The sequence below is a fragment of the Cololabis saira genome, chromosome 18, assembly GCF_033807715.1.
Source record: "Cololabis saira isolate AMF1-May2022 chromosome 18, fColSai1.1, whole genome shotgun sequence".
NCBI lineage: Eukaryota > Metazoa > Chordata > Actinopteri > Beloniformes > Belonidae > Cololabis > Cololabis saira.
In genome coordinates, this window is record NC_084604.1 from 35,881,015 (window position 1) to 35,903,514 (window position 22,500).

At 43.3% G+C, this 22,500-nt stretch overlaps 1 protein-coding gene across 2 annotated transcripts in view; it reads right to left on the reverse strand.

The window, feature by feature from the left end:
* The window catches only part of hivep2a (HIVEP zinc finger 2a), a 124,839-nt gene that overhangs the window by 20,109 nt on the left and 82,230 nt on the right, over positions 1-22,500 (reverse strand). For both annotated transcript variants that reach the window (XM_061707086.1, XM_061707085.1), the window contains 7 exons: positions 22,094-22,500; positions 17,607-19,480; positions 15,211-15,456; positions 11,440-11,593; positions 9,062-9,140; positions 7,343-8,942; positions 7,098-7,252 (listed from right to left, as the gene is read on the reverse strand). The exon at positions 22,094-22,500 is cut by the window's right edge and continues 851 nt beyond it. In XM_061707086.1, the coding sequence (XP_061563070.1) occupies positions 7,098-7,252; positions 7,343-8,942; positions 9,062-9,140; positions 11,440-11,593; positions 15,211-15,456; positions 17,607-19,480; positions 22,094-22,500 (4,515 nt within the window). The remainder of the gene's footprint in view (positions 1-7,097; positions 7,253-7,342; positions 8,943-9,061; positions 9,141-11,439; positions 11,594-15,210; positions 15,457-17,606; positions 19,481-22,093) is intronic.

Here is a 22,500-nt window from a genome sequence, read left to right on the forward strand (position 1 = left end):
GGTGTTACAAAAGTGTAGTTAAGCTATATAAACTAATACTCAGATGTTATACTTTACCGTCATATACATAAATGTCATTTATAAGGTCTGAAGAGCAGCTAAGGTAGCTTCCAACATGGCGGCTCTGCCAAGTGATGACGTCAAGACGACCAAGCCCTGTTCCATTTTTGCTAAAATAAGGCCTTTAAATGTCTTAATTTGTCTCAAATCTCAATCCAAGGGGTTTAATTTTAGAGGGAATGTATCCAGACATCATTAAAAAGTTTATGCATTGTTTTGAGGAGAATCTCCTGTGGAGGGTCTAAATCTGTGTTGCCAGGTTGGGCAAGTTTCAGCCAAATTTGGCTGAAAAATATATATTTGGGCTGCTTTTCCTGGTTTTTACTAAATATTTAGGAGAAAGTCTTAACAAAAACGCTGTAATTACGGCATCAAATGGCATTGAATAGTTTATTAAAAATAAATCTGTTTACCAGTTGTTAGAATCGCGCTTGCTTGACAAAGCCTCCGTCTGTGTTTCATTTGACTTTGGGCTAAAAAATATAGGACTGGTTGATAAAATTCGCTGCTTTTCCTGGTTTTTACTAAATATTTAGGAGAAAATATTAACAAAAAAACTTTCTATTATGGCAGAGAAAAGTAGAAACTTACACAATAAACTCATTGATATTTGATTTGCTTCAATCTACTCAATTTAATTGTAGTTTTTGTTTGGAGCCTGAACTTTATTTGGGCTATTTAGTGGTGTTGAGAAGCTTGAAATTTATAATGCATTTAATAATTGGGATATTTGGGTTTTAATTTAAGGAATGTATGATTTGTGCTGGTTTTTCATTATTTCGGTGGGTTTTACATCGCGTTTGGGTTGGAACCTGTCAGACCTGGCAACCTCGACCTCAGTGCTGGATTTCTTGAGTGAATTGCCTTTTTGGTCTTAAATTTAGTTTGAAAATTGCATTAAAAAGTCTTGGTCAAACCTGTAGACACCCTGCATTATTTAATTTTTGGTTTCTGTAAAAACCAAAAGCTTAAAATTGCAGTAAATGAGAGAATAATTTCATCAACTTTCTGTGTTTTTGATGGTCTATTAGGATTTATCCTGCATGCATTTCTTTTCCTTGATGGCTAATCTACTGGTTGTCTTTGAAACCCCCCCGAGGTCACAGTTCCCGGGGGTCCCACCCTGCAGCCGGGCCCCCGGGGGCCAGAGCCGTATGAGCCGGGCGATACGTGGCGGACGTGGAGACGGGGGTCTTGAAACGACTGATATCTTGGAGGAAAAAACAAACCTTTGGACTTCTTTAAGCATAAAAAGGTCTGAAAACATTGGCCTCAGGATGTTCGGGGGGGGAATAAATCCCGTCTCGTTGACCCGCTAATAACCCACAAACATGTCCCACCGCTATTTGCTTAAAGCTAAAACAGGAACCGGAGCAGCATTCCTGCCGTGACTCGACCGCTCGTCACCCGACCGCAAACCCTCCGGCCGTCCCGCTTGTTGCTCGGCCGCGGGGTCGGGTCTGCGCCGGGGGGGCGGACAGAGAACCAGACTTGGCGCGGAGGCGGCGGAGGCGGGTCGGTGGATCCCACCGTTTCCTGTCCCGTCTGCAGCGGCCGGAGGCGGCGGCGGCTGCTTCAAGGCCTCAACGTGTCGGTGTGGGGGGGGGCGGTCCGGGGGCCGGGGGGGTCAAATATCTGCTAGCAAACGATCCGTCTGCTCCGGCGAGGGGAAATTTGTCTTTCAGCTGCAGCGCGAGCGGGGAAATACCTCGCAACGCCGCCGCGAGCCGAGACGTTTACACAGCTGCGGCCGCTGCTGAAGATGAATTATGATGATTATTTTAAATCTGTTTTCTCCGCAGCAGCCGCTGCAGGACCGTCGGGCTGGTTCGCTTTCAGAGCCCAGGCCTTCATGTTCAAACAATCCCACTATCGATCTGCTCTGACAAGATTTCTGTTTTTCTTTTTAAGAGTTTTGTCTCTCCGTCCTGTTTTCGTCCCGTTTATAAGCTTTTATGCACTTAGTGTCGTCTGGTGTGTGACGGTATATTCTCTCCCTTCTCCTCCGGTCGGCGACCTTGGTCGGCCGGCCTCTGCTGTGCTGCAGCCTATAAAACCCCGATTTACGGCCCCGGACGCCGAGTCTTCCAGCGTAAACCTGCTTTTACAGGCTTCACTCAAGCGGCCTCGGAGGAAAATAAACTTTACACAACTTGCAAGACAATATAAAACACGATAAAGCATCTTCCTGGCCGTGTTCGAGACCGTCATTTCCCTCGAAGGTCCAGACCGGAGGACTCGGCTCACTAGGGTTGCCACCCGTCCCGTAAAATACGGAATTGTCCTTTATTTGAGAAAAAAATGTTGCGTCCCGTATTGAACTAATACGGGACACGATTTGTACCGTATTTTCATTAACTTTTACACCATATTCTAGTTGAATTATTGAAATAAGTTAACTTTTACACCATATTCTAGTTGAATGATTGAAATAAATTAACTTTTACACCATATTCTAGTTGAATGATTGAAATAAATTAACTTTTACACCATATTCTAGTTGAATGATTGAAATAAATTAACTTTTACACCATATTCTAGTTGAATGATTGAAATAAATTAACTTTTACACCATATTCTAGTTGAATTATTGAAATAAATTAACTTTTACACCATATTCTAGTTGAATGATTGAAATAAATTAACTTTTACACCATATTCTAGTTGAATTATTGAAATAAATTAACTTTTACACCATATTCTAGTTGAATTATTGAAATAAATTAACTTTTACACCATATTCTAGTTGAATTATTGAAATAAATTAACTTTTACACCATATTCTAGTTGAATTATTGAAATAAATTAACTTTTACACCATATTCTTCACCTGTATGTATATTATACATCTGGGCTGATGTGGACATACATAGAATAGGAGGATATTTCAGTTGCTAGTATGGTTGGCTGTCTGTACAGTCATGCAAGTTCAATGCTATTAAAGCACTTTAAACTTTAAATCAAAGCATTTTGTTTTTTCATATAAAATAAACACTTTTTTATGCAGTTTAGAAGTTTTGGGGCTTTTTTTTGGCTCCTGCGCTGCTGAAATCGGGTGTCCCTTATTTCTATTTCTGAAAGGTGGCAACCCTAGCTCACACTCCTCGTAACGGTGGTCAAAATATAAAATATTCTTGTGGCAGGGTGGAGAGGTTGATGGGACACGCGCACCTGTGTCCCATCCGCCTCTCCACCCTGCCACAATTCTGATTTAATTTAAGAGGTTTCTTTAAAAAAAATTATTTTAGTCTTTTAAACGGAAAACCTCCTCTTCAGGGACTCAGAAGTATTCGGACAAGGTGACATATTTGTAAATTTGACCGTTGTTTCTAATTCTCGTCCGTCTCGTCCCGTCTCTCCAGACCTTTTCTGCAGGTGCGTCAATTCAGTATGGCAAGGTACGGCAGCCGCCACACCTTGGCTTCAAGGGAAAATGTAAATGTTTGTTTTTTTAATACATTTATGGAATTACTCTGTGTCTATTTGTATTGATTATTCTATTACTTAATACATATAGAATAATAAATGCAAATCAGAACAACATGATCGATTTCACTAGTTATTATACACTGCAAAAACTGAATATCTTAACAAGAATATTTGTCTTATTTCTAGTTAAAATGTCTAATTTCTAGTCAAAATAAATCTCATTACATTTAAGACAAGACTCAAAAACAACAATTTTCACCTGTTTCAAGTAGATTTTCACTTAAAATAAGTGGAAAAATCTGCCAGTGGAACAAGATTTTTTTGCTTGTAATAAGAAGATAAATCTTGTCCCACTGGCAGATTTTTCTACTTATTTCAAGTGAAAATTTACTTGAAACAGGTGAACATGGTGAAATAACAAGTTATTTTTCTGGTGATGACTCTTGTTTTAAGTGTAATGAGATTTTTTGACTAAAAATTAGACATTTTAACTAAAATAAGACAAATATTCCTTTTTTTTGAGTTTTTGCAGTGAGTGAGACTGCATTTGAAAAAGTTCACATTTTCTTGACCACACAGATAAGCTACATAGACTTCTGTGATGAGTATTTGCTGGACGTGTTGATTGATACTCTAGTTAAGTTCTGTGACTCGTAACCTTGCCATACCTTAGCTTCCACTGAATTGACGCCACTGCTTCTCTGCCTTGTTTTTAGTAACTGAAAAACTTCAGTCTGGACATCTACGTCCGCCAGCAGTCAACTAAATAAACCCCTCAAAACGTTTGCTCATAACGTGGTTAAAAGTAGAATAAAACATGTAATTAAGAGGTCCAGTCGGACGGACCGAGCTGCCTCCTCTCGGCGACTAATAAATACAGATGATGTTTTAAAGAAGCCCTTCAGAGCCGACTAACAAGCGACGGATCCCACTTCACATCGGCCATAAACGCGCGAGCCAGAACCATGAAAGTGGACGTCCAATTACAGCGATGCGGCTCGGGCCGCTGGGCCGTGATGGGCTTACCAGGCCCGGGCTGGCGGCCCGGTTCTCGGCCCGGTTCCAGCACAGATTAAGCCCAAAGAATAGAGTGTCAAAGAATAAGTCTCTTCTTTTCCTTTCTTAAAATGCCTTAAGAAGATTTCCCTGAGTAGCTGATGAGACGGATGTTGTTACGGGTCACATGCGGGTCGCCGCTGGTCATTTCTATTAAACATCCAGCTGTGAGGATTAAAACTAACCGCCGTCTGATTACCGGGAGTCTCCCGGAGATCTGAGGGAGTTTAAGTGTCTGACGTTCTTCTTCTGTTTGCTGCGGCTTGAATGACGGGGAAGCCGGGACCTGGCCCTGGACCAGGACCAGGGCCAGGACCTGGGCTGGCTCATAGGGATGGGCGGTATGGACTAAAAAATGTATCATGATAATTTCTGGCATTTATCCTGATAACGATAAAAATGACGATAAAAAAAATACCAATTCAACTCCACCTTTGTAACTATAAATCTGTCTCGCTCTCAGATCCACCATGTTTGTTACACAAAAATGTCCTCAACGGGAATTTATCTTTCTTTCTTTCTTTCTTTCTTTCTTTCTTTCTTTCTTTCTTTCTTTCTTTCTTTCTTTCTTTCTTTCTTTCTTTCTTTCTTTCTGGCTCATTTCTTTCTTTCTTTCTTTCTTTCTTTCTTTCTTTCTTTCTTTCTTTCTTTCAGGCTCATTTCCTTCCTTTTTTTCCCTTCCTTCCTTCCTTCCTTCCTTCCTTCCTTCCTTCCTTCCTTCCTTCCTTCCTTCCTTCCTTCTTTCCTCCCTTCCTTCCTTCCTTCCTTCCTTCCTTCCTTCCTTCCTTCCTTCTTTCCTTCCTTCCTTCCTTCCTTCCATCCTTCCTTCCTTCCTTCCTTCCTTCCTTCCTTCCTTCCTTCCTTCCTTCCATCCTTCCTTCCTTCCTTCCTTCCTTCCTTCCTTCCATCCTTCCTTCCTTCCTTCCTTCCTTCCTTCCTTCTTTCCTCCCTTCCTTCCTTCCTTCCTTCCTTCCTTCCTTCCTTCTTTCCTTCCTTCCTTCCTTCCATCCTTCCTTCCTTCCTTCCTTCCTTCCTTCCTTCCTTCCTTCCTTCCTTCCTTCCTTCCATCCTTCCTTCCTTCCTTCCTTCCTTCCTTCCTTCCTTCCTTCCTTCCTTCCTTCCTTCCTTCCTTCCTTCCTTCCTTCCTTCCTTCCTTCCTTCCTTCCTTCCTTCCTTCCTTCACGTACGTTGTGCGTGGATTTAACGCAGAACCATAAATCAGCTTTATACCAAAACATCATCAACGGGAATTTATCGTTTTTACCGTGAGATACAAATTCTTATCGTGAGGAATTTTTTTGTACGGTTTATCGTGAACGGTAAAATATCGCCCATTCCTACTGGCTCAGTAGCCAAACTGGCTCCTGTAACCCCCATAGATACAGAGGTGGGGGGCTCGGGTCAGGAGGAAGTCTGGAGGAACCCGGGTCCAACAGACCCAAACCTGAATTGACCCTTTGTGAAGCCCTGCTCCCGTTGCCAGGTCGGACAAAACTGTCGCCTCTTCCGTCCACTTCCGTTGTAAAAAAGGGATTTTACGTCACTTTATTTCTAATTATTGTACCAAAGAAATTAGAAAAGAAATAGATATGAATAACACATTTTTCGTAGTTTACCGTTGGTTTTGGGATGAAATGTATTCCTGTGATTCTCTCTGGATAGCTGGTGTCACTTTTACAACTTTTACACATCGCCTAATCATTTTAAGATTAATAAATAAACGCATTCGCGGTTGTAGCTGCTGCCGAGTCGACTTTGTTTTGGAAGTAGCCTACGGATCAGATTTCTGCCAGTTTGGGTGATAAAAAATATGCTGCACAACACTACAAATGTTCCTTTTACTAATACAAAGTTTAAAAAAAGTAATCCAGTGATTTAAATTTTGATACAAGGCATTTTTCCATTGATGTGAACGAGAGAGACGGCTGTTTGGTCCAACCGGATAAACCGGATGTAGCAACGGAGGAGGATGTTTCTGATTGGTCAGTCAGGGACCAATCAGAAGGCTGACAAAGGATCAATTAGACGGAAATGTAATAAAACTTGACCCTGGTTTGTGTTTCTACGCCGCGGCTAGTTCTGAACCCGGCGTACGGGTCCTGTGTTGTGGCAGCCTGACGTTGCATGTGCTGCTCTGCAGTTACACCACCGACCACTAGATGGCAGCCTGGGCTCTTTCCTGCAGTTTTATGTCAACAGACATGTCAACGGAGCAAACGGAGCAGATCTTGTCAGAATTGGACCCGACACATGTTCATCAGTGCTTTCTATCCAGATCCAGAAATAAGAAGCAATAATCGTGGTGGGAAACTCGTGGAAGGACCTGCAACGCTACCGAGAAGATCAATCAAAGTTGTGGTAGTTTGAGTCATCAGGCTTCGGTGAAGATCACGACTCGTGGGCCTAAAATACGGATACGCCATCCGTTCCACTAGTCTGGACCCGGTCTTGGTCTCGGTACCGGCGTATATGTTCAGTTTAGGTATTGGATAATAGATTTAATAGTTTGTTTCTGCAGCCATGCCTTAATGGTTTAATGAAGTTGGACGTACCCGCCTTCGAAGATCTTGATGCGTGTCGGCTCGGCGGCCTGCTTGACGGACACCTCCTTCTCCACCTGCTCGTCCTTCGATCGGTCCCACGACACCACCCCCTTCATCTTCCTCCCATAGTGACCCACTTCCACCGGCATCAACTCCTGCTTCAACTGCAGAGGTGGAAGGAGACAAAGATCAGGGGAGGGATGTTAAACTGCTTCGTCCACCCGTGTAGACGCGTCCGAGGCTTCAGGACGTACCTGGTCGAACCGCAGCTTCCAGGCCACGGAGGAGACCAGCTTCCCGGAGCTGGGGGGGGACTTGGCTGCCGTGGTGTACATCAGGTCGGTGTTGGTCCTCTGTTTGGACCTGAGCAGAGCCAGCGCCGCCTTGGTGCTGAGGTTGAGCGGGTTGGGGTTGTACGAGCTGACGCACCACGAAGCGTAGACGGAGCCGCGCAACGCGACCTGGCTGCTGTTGGGCTTGGTGTAGTTCCTGAAGCACCAGCTGAGCTTGGTCATGGTGCGCAGGCTTGGAAACTGGAAGAACTGCTGGGCGTCTCTGAGGAGAAGACCCACCGCCGTCCCCGAGTCCCCGTTGGACGACAGCATGGGTTCCGGGCTGGAGTTGCGCTCGGGGGAAACCTCGTCCACGTCCAGCTCCTCCGGGGAGTCCCGGCCGCCAGAAACCGGGGAACGGTCCGTGACTATCTGCAGAGGCGGCGTGAAGCTCTCGGCCCGTGGGACATCGGAGGGCTGGGGCGCCGAGGACCGGACCGGGATGGCTATCTTCGCGGCGGACGGGAAATCGCTCAGTGGAGGCGAGGAGGACATCTTCTCAGAATCGTCCATGGAGCTTTCGTGTTGCAAACGGGACTTCGGACCCTTGAGCTTTTCAGGGTTGGTGCCGCCTTCGGTTCCACTCAGCTCCACCGCACTCATCTCCTTGACGATCTGCCCGTACATCCTCTCCTCCTTCACCCTCTTCTGCTGCTTGGTCTCGATGAAGAGCTCGAGCGAGCTGGCCGGAGAGAGCATGCGCTTGCCGCCGCCCCCAGCGCCGGATCCCGAGGCGTCCGTGGTGGAAATGGTGCCGGACGTTAGCGACAGGGGAATCCCCGTGTTCACGTGTTGCTCCGACGGCGAATCGCCGCTCTTCCAGAGCGTCTGTCCCAGGAGGAGCGATAAGTTGAACCCCGTCCCACTCATGCCCCCGACGACCCCTCCGGGCGGCTTGCCGATGCTTGCGGCACCAGCTTGATGTGAAGCGTGACCTCCATCGGCGTCGTCTAGGCTCAAACCCGTCGCTCCATGACGATGGGAAGCTATCAGGTGGCTAACACTTGTGTACATAGCGCTACCGAACAATGGCACATGGGTCTGGATCCGTACGGGTACCAGGCAACCTGGCAGGGCGCCTAGGGAGCCCTGGGTGGCGAAGGCAGGCTGGGAGGGATTGGAGCTGGGCAGCGGGAGCTTTGAGGAGGCCATGCCTACATTCTGCTGCTGAGACAGAGGAGAGCCGCGAGACGAGAGAGACGAACTATAAACAAGGGAGCTCGGGTTTTCTGACTTCTCAGCATACGGTTGTGGATTGTGGATTTGCTTCAGAGGCGAGTGTGCGGGTAGGTGGCCAGGTGGTCTGCTGTGCAGTTTCTGGAGTTGGTGTTGAGTCTGGAGGCTCGGCTGCTGTCTGGGCGTCTGCTCCGAATCCTGGCTCCAAAACAGACCCGGCTGCGAGATGGAAATGAAGGGGGGGCCACTTTGGTACTGCTGGATTAAGTCCTTGTTCATGGCCTCGTGGCCTGGATACTCCCCCTCAGACGAGGAGCCCTGGGCCTGGAGGCGAGCCAGCTGGGACCTATCAACCAAGACAGTTGGGATGTCAGTTTTCTTATTATATATAAATGATAACTACTTGAGAGACATTACACCTCAGTACACGTTGGGTTTGAATCAGAAAACCCTTTATTGTCTGACCTTCCATAGGGCGGTTCGTCTTGGAGGCTGTCTTCACTGATGCTCTGGTGGTGGAGGTGCTGGTGGTGGTGAGATCCACCTGCACGGAAACATCAGATCTTATAAACCTTTATAAACGTTTTTGAACCGACGACTGGAGGGCTGGTTCCAAAAACCTGCTTATGTCCAACTTTGCAACCAAAAAACCCAAAACATTTACAGTTTGGTTAAAAAAACTGAAAATAAAAGGGCCGCTGCCAGTTTTGGGATCCTTCTAATACCCCTTTTCCACCAAACCGGTTCCAGGGCTGGTTCTGGTTCTGGTCCAGTTTGGAACCGGACTTTCTGTTTCCACTGACAAAGAACCGGTTCCAAGGTAGCACCAACTCTTTGCTGGTCTAAGAGGAAAGAACCGCTTACGTAAGCGGAGGGGGCGGAGTTATTAAGACCAACGATAATAGCAAGACTGGGAGACGGAGACATTTTCAAATAAGAATGAATCTGGACGCAGCAAAGCATCATGGGAGGAGGAGACAACCTGTCTTTTAGAGATGTGTCCACGGAGGCGCTACGTGGACCAAGTCCTGTTAGAGCAGATACCTTGTTGTTGCTGCAACTTTCACGCAAACGCAGCAATGTCACTGACGTTTGCAGAGACGTAATGACGTGGCTAGGGATGGGCAGTGTTTCAATTCCTTGGAATCGTTTGGAAATTTTACAAACGATTCTCTTTTTTGCATAAGTCAGCAGTCAATAGTAAACATGGCGCCGAGGTGATCAAACGCTCGACAGTCCGGTAACATTTTAGTAAAAAAGACAACAAGACAACTTGAAATACTTGCCAAGTGCCAAGATTTCATCAAAGGGAGGAAATACTACCAACATGCAAAAACATTTGTGCACACAGCAGCAATAACAATTAATGAATGTCGTGTTTTAGATCCGCTCCGGACCAACATCAGTAATTCTCAACCCAGCAGCAGCAGCAACGTTAGCATGGCTAATAATACTGCTGGTAACTATTTAACTAGCGAACACTGCCTATCATATCAGCACCATTTGCCTCATTGTTGTCCTTTTTTCCCCAAATGAGAATCAATAAGCGAATCGATAAAGAACTGAATAGAAAATGGAATTGGAATGGTAAAAATCGTATCAATTCTCATCCCTAGACGTGGCTCCCTTTAGCACCCGAGCTGTGGAAAAACAAACCGGTTCTCAGCTGGTTCGCAAGTTTAACCAGTTGTGAACCAGAACCAGCCCTGGAACCGGTATGGTGGAAAAGGGACACCACTGACTAACCAGACCACAATCTAACGCTCCTGGACCGACCGGCAGTACAGGAGTTGAGGGGGGATGAGGGGGGATGAGGGGGGACGGCATCCCCCCCTGAAATAAAAACGGTCCAAATCATCCCCCCTGTAAAACTGCCATCCCCCCTTTCCATCCCTTATGTCATTTCATCAATGAATGTGGTTTTACTGCTATTTCAACAATTAGAGTCATCACCAGAAAAATAACACCAGAAAAATAACTTATTTGACAATTTTCACCTGTTTCAAGTAAATTTTCACTTGAAATAATTAGGAAAATCTGGCAGTGGGACAAGATTTATCTTCTTATTACAAGCAAAACAATCTTGTTCCACTGGCAGATTTTTCTACTTATTTCAAGTGAAAATTTACTTGAAACAGGTGAAAATTGTAGTTTTTTTTCCAGTGATGAGTCTTGTTTTAAGTGTAATGAGATTTTTTTACTAAAATGAGACATTTTAACTACAAATAAGACAAATATTCTTGTTAAGATTTTGAGTTTTTGCAGTGATCCATTTTACTTATCCTGTGAAGGACAGAGTCATATTGATAAGTTCAGAAAAGTGTTTTTTATGGTTGTGTTTTGATGTATTTGATGTAAGCCCAGTGGATATTTAAAGCTTACAGAAGGCTGCATTTAACTGCTGCTATGTCATTCCTGCAGTATATCTGCAGGTGTTTTGGTCACTGCTATTATTTGTAATATATTATATTATTTGTAATCAGCACAAATTATCTGTCCCCATATGATAAAATCCACCATCCCCCCTGATTTTTTTTTTACAACTCGAGTACTGCCGACCGGGCCGGGTCTAGATTGTTCCTCTCAGAGAAACGAAGAAGAGGCTTGAAAAGCAGTCTTCAGAAAACCCTGGAGTGATGTCACAGACGCTTTGTGTTATAATGTGTTTCACACACTTCATCCTTCCTCCTTCAGTGTGTGGAGACGTTTGCCAAAGCCGGTTGCCATGATACGGTGTTTTGAATACAGTATTTACAGTTTCGGGTTTGGAAAAAGCACAACAAACTGGGTGTTAATTGACGGAAAATTAAACAAAATTACATCCCGAGTAACTGGAGTCTTACCAGCTCTCTTGGCTCTGCTGACCACGTCGGTGCCGCCGTGGGGGGACCCCGTCGGGCTCGGCCACGTCCCGAGCTCCAGACTCTCCTGTTTGATTGACACTTGCGCTCCGCCTGGCTCCTGCAGGACGGCCTCTGGATAAACACTCAGCGATGCCTGTCAAGTGCACAGACGTCCAAGCAGAAGGGCTCAGTTACTGCTGGATTCTGTGATTCTCACCATCCTTAACCCTTTAAGACCGGCCGGAGCGCCGGCGCTCCCGTTTGCATACAGGACTGTCTCAGAAAATTAGAATATTGTGATTTTCTGTAATGAAATTACAAAAACAAAAATGTCAAACATTCTGGATTTATTACAAATCAACTGAAATATTACAAGCCTTTTATTATTTTAATATTACTGATCATGGCTTACAGCTTAAGAAAACTCAAATATCCTATTTAAAAAAATTTGAATATTCTGGGAATCTTAATCTCAAACTGTAAGCCATAATCAGCAATATTAAAATAATAAACGGTTGCAATATTTCAGTTGATTTGTAATGAATCCAGAATGTATGACATTTTTGTTTTTTTTAATTGCATTACAGAAAATAAAGAACTTTATCACAATATTGTAATTTTCTGAGACAGTCCTGTATTGATTTTTATTATTTTACCTCTTTTCTTATCATTTTATTTCATTTTATTTGTTATTTTTAACGTGCTCTTAAATTAAATACTTTTTTGCGCAAGGTTACACAAGTGATGGATAAGCCCTGAATGCAGGCATTGTGACGTAGAATTGTCAAATTGGTCTGATTAACCTCACGAATCGGCACAGATTACTTTTGTAATACTGTATTTGACCCGGTCTTTGTACGTTTTGATCGTATAGAAACGTAATTCTTGCCATTGTAAGAATGAGTTGTACCTGCTGGATCTACTGCCCTTACTTTTTAACAACTTGTGCTTTTTATTATTTTACCTCTTTTCTTATCATTTTATTTGTTATTTACTGTTTAATTGTGTCTTGCCGCTTTTAATGTTGATGTAAAGCACTTTGAATTACCTTGTGTTGAATTGTGCTATACAAATAAACTTGCCTTGCTTTTCAAAATGTACAATTACAACCAAATAAAACAGAGCAATAATTCTTTTTGCATGTTAAACAGGAGGAGTTTCACTTCCATATCCTGCATTTAGTGTCCCAGAGTTTTAATCCATTAAATCGTTTGGAAAAAATCCCATAATAATCCAGTAAAATTGCAGAAAACTTCATGATTGACATTGCGCGTTATTTTTTTTTTTGTGATCAAATGTTTTTATTTATATTTCTTTTTTTTAATTATAAACGGTGGCATCCACAATGATGTCAAACAAATATTATACACATATTTTCCCCCCTTCCAAACCCCCCCCTCGGACCTTAGCATTCGATGAAAACAATTAATAATTAATAATAAGGAAAACAGAAAAAAAAGATAATACAACAATAAAATAAAAAAAAGGACAAAATAAAACAAAGGCAAAACATAATAATACCAAAAACTGGACAAGGATAGCTGCAACAAGGTAGTCTATATCAATCTTAAATACATCTTTCAAGTTTGACTTTAATTTGATCTGCTGCCATAAACCAAAATAAAATATTTTGTTGTTTTGCATTATGGATTCAGGCTGTAGATATTTCCAGATAGATAATATCAAAAAAGTCAAATACCAATGTGAGATGTTAAGCGTGTGTGTTGGTTTCCATCTTACTGCAATTATCTTCTTTGCTGCTGTTAGGCCAGCAAGCAAATCACGCGTTATTTATAGATCCGGTACGTGTTTACAGCACGTCCTACGGTGACATTTCTTGACACATTGTGAGCGTTTCATCAGGTTTTTATTTTTCTTCCCGCGACTGTTTCACGAAAGATTACTTGCGACAACACACACACACACACACACACACACCGTACATGCACTACACACTCACTATACAAGCCCACACACACACATTATGGAACGGTTTACTGTGAGGACGTTTTGGAGCTGATTTCAGCGCCGGATAAGGGGCGATATCTAAACACAATATATTAAATTATATATCTCAAAAACTAAAGTATGAATTCATTCCAGATAGATTTCCTGAGGTCTGAAAGGCTTCTGTGTTACTTTTATCCGTTTTGAGGTATCTGCATGTAGCTGTGGGATTTCTGTATTTAGAAAAATATCTGCAAAATTAAAAAAAAAAAAAAGATTTACAGGACTGTCTCAGAAAATTAGAATATTGTGATTTTCTGTAATGCAATTACAAAAACAAAAATGTCATACATTCTGGATTAATTACAAATCAACTGAAATATTGCAAGCCTTTTATTATTTTAATATTGCTGATCATGGTTTACAGCTTAAGAAAAACTCAAATATCCTATCTCAAAAAATTTGAATATTCTGGGAATCTTAATCTTAAACTGTAAGCCATAATCAGCAATATTAAAATAATAAAAGGCTTGCAATATTTCAGTTGATTTGTAATGAATCCAGAATGTATGACATTTTTGTTTTTTTAATTGCATTACAGAAAATAAAGAACTTTATCACAATATTCTAATTTTCTGAGACAGTCCTGTACATTCTTTTGGTAGTTATTTGCACTTTTTAGCAATGTATTTAATTAGTATGGATTTGTAACATACAGATTATTAAAGATTAGCTTCTATGGGTTGTTTTGATGCATAACAAATAAAGATACTCCATAAAATGGCAGTATAGCATGAAAAAATATGCTTAGGCACTTGTTCTATGGTAGGTCATACAGGGTTAAAGGAACATGCCGGAGTTAAACCAACCCTACATCTGCTATTAAATGGTAAAGAGTCACTTTTATACATTTGTAGTATTCATAGAGAGTTAAATTACCTTGTTTTGTCAACAGATATCCTGTTCACACTATCACAGGTTCTACACCTGCTCCCAATCACTATATCGGACGTGGTTAAACTAATAATGGTGCATTTCATTGGTTTCTGTCTGAGGCTCTTCCTTCTCGGCCAAGTCGGTTCTGACTGGTCGTCTGATTGGTCGTCTGATTGGTGAAAAACACCAAAGTGAAGGACAAGTACTCCTTTTTATTTTAGTTGAAAAATGCCACGAAGCTGAAGTATAATTTCGAGAAAAAAGTCGAAATGTTGAGAAAAAAGTCAAAATTTCGTGAATATAGTTGAAATTTCAACGTTATTCTCGAAATTTTGACTTTATTCACGAAATTTCAACTTTTTTCTCGACATTTTGACTTTTTTCTCGAAGTGCACAATAAAAAAACATTTCCCTCCTCTCAAATATTTCTTTTCCTGCATGGCCCTGATACTCTTTCGTAAAAAAGTAAGAAAAAAGAGAAAAAAAGTTGAAATGTCGAGAAAAAAGTTCAAATGTTGAGAAAAAAGTTGAAATGTCGAGATTAATGTTGAAGTACAATTTCCGAGAAAAAAGTCGAAATGTTGAGAAAAAAGTCAAAATTTCGTAAATATAGTTGAAATTTTGTTATTGTTATTCGCGAAATTTCGACTTTATTCACGAAATACTCTTCCGTAAAAAAGTAGTGTCCTCAATAAAGACGATTTTTTTTGATGCCCAAAATCAATAACTTTGGATCAAGTTTTAGTTTTATCATCAAAATATGTTCGATTTCCCTTTTAATATCTTCCCAGTACGCCTGCAGTATATGTGAGAGGTCTCCTCGGTGGCCACAGTCCCTCCAACATAGTTCTGAAGTTCCATATTTAGATGTTATAGCTGTTTCGTTACCTGTCGGACCAGATATCCCCGCCGGCGCTCCTTCTTGGCCGAGGCGCTGGAGTAGAGCTCCCCCTGCCTGCTGGAGGGCAGGCTGCCGTAGTCGAAGGATTTGCTGCGCATCTCCGGCAGCTCGGTGGGCAGCGTGCAGGGCGCCTGCTCCGACGAAGACCTCCGCATCTCCCGCTGCTGGTGGTGGCTGGAATAACCGCTGCCGGGGACGGTCAGGAACTCCGACGCCTTCGATCCAGAGTCCTCCTGGAACCCACGGAAAAAAAACATTGTTTAGGAATATTTAGTTTCTTACGGGTGCTGTAACATCAGACAAGTCGAGTAAATAACACTGATCATCTTGTTTCAATGCAATATGCCGTTGGAAGTCTCTCTTGGCTTTTGCTTGGATGTCATTTTGACATGTTACATCCACCTACTAAAAGTACGGAAGAGTATTAGGCCCAGGCAGGAGAAAAATCTAAATACTATTTTAGAGGAGGAAGATTTTTTTTTCATTATGCACTTAGAGAAAAATGTCGAAATGTCGAGAAAAAAGTTGAAATGTCGAGATTAATTTTGAAGTACAATTTCGAGAAAAAAGTCGAAATGTTGAGAAAAAAGTCAGAATGGTGAGATTAATGTTGAAGTACAATTTTGAGAAAAAAGTCGAAATGTCGAGAAAAAAGTACAATTTCAAGAAAAAAGTCGAAATGTTGAGAAAAAATTTCAACTATATTCATGAAATTTGGACTTTTTTCTCAACATTTCGACTTTTTCTCAACTTTTCGACTTCTTTCTCGAAATTATACTTTTTTCTCGAAATTTCGACTGTATTCTCGAAATTGTATTGTATTGTAAAAAAAAATCTTCCTCTTCTCAAATATTTTTTTTCCTGCATGGCCCTTATACTCTTCCGTAAAAAAGTAGTGTCCTCATTAAAGACGTTTTTTTTATGCCCAAAATCAATAACTTTGGATCAAATTTTTGTTTTATCATCAAAATATGTTCGATTTCCCTTTTAATATCTTTCCAGTACGCCTGCAGTATATGTGAGAGGTCTCCTCGGTGGCCACAGTCCCTCCAACATAGTTCTGAGGTTCCATATTTAGATGTTATAGCTGGATTTCTGAAATATCTATTTTTGATCTTCCAGTCAAATTCCCTCCAGTTTGAACTCTTTGTTACTTCATGACCAGACAGGCAGCTTTAATCCTAATTCGTTTTCACTAATTCTTATATTCAGTTCAAGTTCCCACTTTTTTTATTCTCAAAATATTTATTTTTAGGATCGTGTTGCAGTGCTGTATGAAACCTTGAAATAATTCCACCTAAACGCTCACTCAGACCAAAAACATCCTCTCCTGCAGTCTTGTTTTTGTCAGCCTGTTACAATAGTAGTTTTAGTCTAGTCTTTGAGTCAAGCTATCATCTTAGTTTTTATTAGTTTTAGTCACGTTCATACTCCTTTTTGTCGTGTCAAGTTTCAGTCGACTAAAAGTCTGAGCATTTTAGTCTTATTTTAGTCAGAATTGTCCAGGACCATTTTAGTCTAGTTTTACTCAAAGATTGTATTTAGCCAAACCCATTTTACAATTCAAACAAGGTTATCTTATTCAATTATTGTTACCTTATAGACTCAAAAATACATTCATTCCACTTTAAAAACCTCATTTGTACATTTCTGTTAATACATTTTATCTGTCCTAAGTCATCCTAAGTCACTTTTTGTACAGACTCATATCCGGCACTTTAAAACCTCATATTGTACATTTCTGTTTATACATTTTATTTTATTGTTTATACATTTTATTTTATCTCTTATATATTTGTTTTTATATTTGTATTGTGTTGCACCAATCACCACAACAAATTCCTTGTGTGTGTTAACAAACTTAACAAACAAACTGTGGCAATAAACCCTTTTCTGATTCTGATTCTGATACAGAAGACTCTAATTTGAGTTTACAACATATTTATTTTTCCGCATTTCTCCCCGTCTTTTTCTTTTTCAACGACACATTGGGTTTTCTTTTTAGGAAAGTGTATCCAAAGATGGTCTCTTCTTCTTCTCATCTCGTATTGTTTCGTTACATTTCGACACATTTTAGCAGAGTTTTTATTTTGTAATCTACATTTTAGTCTCGTTTTTATTCGTCGACGATATTGCATTATATATTTAATTATCGTTATCGTCACATGATCGGCATTTTTCGTTGCGCTCAGTCTCGTTTTCCTCAGGTGATAAAAGGTTCGTTGACGACGATATTTAGTCATAATTTCCGGTGACGAAGGCAACTTTACACTCCTGGCTGTTCTAGTCTGTGCAGGTAACGGATCGTAGCCCAAATCCCACTACGATTGGACATCAGTGAGTACTATTGGAGCACAAGTGCGGTGATTGTTGAAGCGGGTACCTGCTTTGTTGGCGAGACGGACTTGAGGCCTTCATCTCTGTCGAAGGACATGGAAAGGGACGAGGAATGGGACAGGTTGCTCTCCTGACTGGGACTGCGAGAGAGGCTGGTGCAGGTTGACTCGAAGCTGGATTCTCCTGACGAGTGCTCCATGTCCGCGAGGCGCAGCCTCTTCTTCTTGGGCGGGAGCTTCTCCGTGGGCATCTGGGAAAGCGTGTCGCTGCGCTGGGGCAGCTGGAACTCCTCCACGTGCTGCGGCTTCTCCGGCTCCTTGGCCGCCGGCGCGTCGGCGTCCTTCTCGGGCTTGTCCGGCTCCTCCGTCACCCGGATTTCGGGAACCTGGATGTTGGGCTGGCGGACCAGTTTGTGGAAAGGCTGGCCGGGGGAAGGCGCGGCGGAGGACGACGACAGGGAGGCCAGGTCGCTGTCGCTCTGCAGCTGCTGCTCCATGCTCTCCGTCCTCAGGAGGGCGGACTCGGGACTCAGGGCATCCTCGAAGATGTCCGTGTCGGACTGCTCCGAGTACTGGCTGGACGGAGCCTTGTCCGAGGGCTGGTACCCCGGCTGCTCGAAGGACTCCGACTTCTCGAAGGAGTTGGGACGGCTGAGCGAGTTGGTGTGCTGGATGACCGATATGACGTTCCCTACCGCCTTCCTGCCCTCGGCGTCCGGGTACAGGTCCTCGGAGCACATGCTGGTGCAGGTCTCAAAGCTATCGGACTGGCTGTGAGCGCTGTGGAGGGAGCCCTTCCCCGTGGGAGTGGCCCTGGACCCGTCGAAGCTACCGTGCTTCAACTCGTAGTCCCCCAGCATCTCCACCGAGCCGCTACAGCTACTGTCACAGTTCCCGGGGCTGTCCTCGTCGTCCCCGACGCTCTTCTCTTTCCTCCTCTTCCTCGTCGCTATCTCCGACAGGCTCACTTTAGTACCGTATGTGCCGTAGCCGAGGTGTTCCGGGCCCCCCGGGCCGCGCTCGGCGACCTTAACGCCCATAGACGACGCCAAACCCTTGGGCACGTGTCCATAGCCCTCGCAAGCTTCCCCAACGTGGGCTTCGTTGGCCGAATGCTCGAACGCGCTCTGCCGTTTGAGCCGGGGGTGGCCAGGTGGGTAGAACACGTCGTCCGGCGCCACCATGTTATCGAAGGAGACGCTCCCCCGGATCCCTTGAGGGGCGCTGAGGTTCGGAGGGGACGGAGTCGGCATGGAGTTGCTTCTGAAAAGAGGCCCCGAGTCCGACGGCGGCTCCAGGAGTCCCGTGCTGCTCTGGCACGGGCCGGTCGGGTACTGCTTGGCATCTCCGCAGATCCCTTGGTTCCCTCGATACGAGATGTGGTCTTCGGCGATCTTCCCCATGTCCGGAATCGGCCCGGGCTGCTTCAGACTCACCAGGCTGTTGGGGTCGGCCATGGCCATCCCTACGGTGATGGGCTGCCTCGACCGGGAGTTGGGTCGGTTGTACCAGGTCCGACCGAACATAATCTCCTCGTACGTCTTGACGTTGGCGTTTGGCGTGCCGATCTGCAGCTCTGCACTGTCGAAGGGGGAGAAGTATCCCGAGTCTGTGCTGCCTTTGCTGTGCGGACTGAGGAGGTTCAGGGACTGGGACATGCCGGGGTCCGAGTCCTGCCCCTTCTTCTCGTTTAGCCTCAGGGCCAGTCGCTGCCTGATGGTGGGGGAGTCGTCCAGCGATTGCGACCTTCCACCAGCTTGTGATGCCAACATGTGGTGCGACCCCTTAATGTCGTGAAAGGGGGGGCACTCCAGCCCCGTCGGAGGGATTCCCCCGGACTTGGGAAAGATGAGGATAGGCACTTTCATTGATCCCATAGGGAGTTCTTCAGCTGAGTCTGCATATGCTGGTTCCACACCACCTATAACGGGACAGAGAGGCATGAACTATGACAAACAACTCATTTTAAATCAAAAATGATGAATCTTTTAGCCAAAAGGTCAAGAAATGATGCCTGTGGGCCTATATGTTTTGGCATGCAACCAAGTGAAACCCCCAGGAGGTGAATTTTGCCTAAACAGGCTTATTGAATCAACAATATCTCCACAATTATAAAGACAATATGCATAATCTTGGTCTCAATGGATAGCTAAGAACTCACAGCATGCATTTTCAGTGTCAGAAAAAAGGTGAATGTTTACATGCCTGAGCAAATTGTGATAAACCATAGGAAAAAAATGAGATTTTTATTCTCGTCTAATTTTTTTTTAGTTTTCACAGTGGAAAACACCATTATAGAAATGCATATAATTATAAAGACACCACATCCTGGATTCAGCAACTCCTTGACTACAACTGTACCAAGTTACATGAGAATAGCTTCACGCACATAGATTTTATAAAGGTTTTAGTGTGGATGGTACCAGGCGGACTCTCTATTTGGGCACTTGGATACCGATAGCCTACTGTGCCAAATGTGTTTTTTTACCCTTTTTGAAGGGAATATGGCTATAAAATACTTTGATAATTTGATGATACATGATTTCATAAATGTAAAATCTCCATCCAAAATTAACTGCGCTCTAAGCGGTCCTCTCGGTGCATCTCGCTCTATGAGCTGCAGCGCTCCAGAGTTTATGCCCAACGGCCTGATGGATGAAGTCTAGTTCAAGTATAATATCTCGTTTGAAAGCTCGCAACATGTAAATGTCGGCCTGATATGAAGCAGTTTCACTCACTACTATGAAGGATTAAACCGTGGATTTTGGTAGAAGAACGGTGTCTATGGAGTAAAATGACAACGAAACGTTAAGGAAATAAAATATACTGCTTTTGGTCGGAATAGTTTTGGGATTTGCTGACGTAGTGTGTGATGAACAATCTGATGTGCTGGCTGTGGAATGTGAATTTTGGCTTTCGGTTTGTTTTGAGATCAGCATGAAGTGGTCGGCCCAGAAAAGATTATGTTCAGTATCATCTGAAAGTGTAGCTTTTATAGTTTCATATGATACCCACTACGTTGGGCTGGAGAACATGGACCTGGTTGCGTTTTGTTGCGGGTGTTGCTCGTGTTGGGGGTGCCATCTTTGTTGCATTTGTGTTTTGAAGTTCGTGGAGTTTTGACATTTTGGCTTTAGAGCTTCTTGTTTGAGAAACAGTTGAAAGAAAATACCCTGACAGCTCTTGAGTAACGTTTTCCACGCATGAACTGCTGCATACAGCTGTCGGGGGGAACGGGTTAAGCTACATTTGAGGATATTTTATTCTTGATTGTCACAGTTGTTTGTTTGTTCCCCTTGTCTGCGTATGTATTAATGGTTAATACTAGGGGTGTAACGATACACTAATCTCACGATACGGTACGATACACGATATTGAGGTCACGATAACGATACGATACGATATTATAGCAGTATTTTTTTTAAAAACCTTGAATGAGGAACATATGACTGGAATAAATGGTCTTTTATTTGAAAGACACAAAATACAAAACAATACTGTGCATTTGCCCTATTGTTACAGTTTGTAATGCTTTATAACTGGCCAACCATTTTCCACAAACTGAACTAAAAGTAAATGTCAGGTTTGCATTATGCATCTTCAGTTTCATACAAGTACAAATATTTAAACACAAACTGAATAGTTTCTCTCATGTATGATTTGACTTTTTTCTTTGTCAGAAATGTATCAACTAAAATTAAATAAATAAATAAAAGTAAATAAATACATACAATTTTACATCATAAAAAAGATTGATTCATGTTCACCTTATAAGTGTAAGAGGAGATTTATTTTTGTTAAGAAGGTTATTTCATTATTTTATAAATCTATTCTTTATATTCTGATGTAAATCAGGGACTATAATGACACTAGTCAGTTTATCTGTAGTGATTAGTCTGTTTTAGATTGGGCGGAGTGATACGCCACAGTACGGCACTAGGTGCTGTGTTGATGTTCTAAAATCCTACACTGTTGAGGGACATTAAAGTACACTGGAACTCAGCACAAGTTGTCCCGTGTTTATCCTACTAAAAAGGTTTAATTTAATAAGGTAAGGCTTAACTCTAAACCAGCCTTAAATAAGTAAAGGTTCAGAGCTCAAAACGGGACTAGTTTCTTCTGAGCGGAGTCAGATTTTGGTCCGCGGGTCGAGGCGCGGTCGTTACTAGTAAACACAATAGATTATTATTAATAATCCAATATCGCGATACACTTTGTCACCTCCACGACACGTTTCGTGACGTTTTTGTATCGCGAAATTTCGAGGCACGATATATTGTTACACCCCTAGTTAATACCAAGTTTGAACAAATATGTAAGAGGGAGGGGGGTGGGAGGGTTGAGGGGTGGCATCCGCTGCAAGTCTGAAATGAGAGAAACACAGGAAAACACACAACGGGTACACAAGCCTTTGGAATCTGCAAGAGAGAAAACGAACAAACAGAAACGGGAACAGGCAGAGACACAAACAGCAACCGGTCCAGGTCTCTAAAACTGAATCAAGACACGATCGTCACAGTAGAAGAAACTATACCTGAGTGTTTGTCGGCTTCAAAGGAGATCTGGGGGATGGGGCTGTCCTTGTCCGTCAGCATGGTGGAGCCGTCCACACCTTCCTCGTCGGTGTCGGTGCTCTGCTCTCCGTCCGACGGCGCCTCCGCCCCATCGCCCGCCGGCGACGCGTGGTCCATGTCTCCGCTCCGGTGCACGGCCAGCTCCGAGGAGAACGGCACGAGGCCGGCTTTGATGGCGTGAGCGTGGGACTTCCGGTGCTTGTAAAGGTTGCTCTTGGTCTTGAAGGAGAAGCCGCAGGGTTCGCAGGGATACGGCCGCTCGCCCGTGTGCGAGCGGATGTGCTTCTTCAGGACGCTGGGCTTGGCGCACAGCCGGCCGCAGAAGTTGCACTTGTACTTGCCGAGTTTTTTTGGCTTCTGCTCTTTT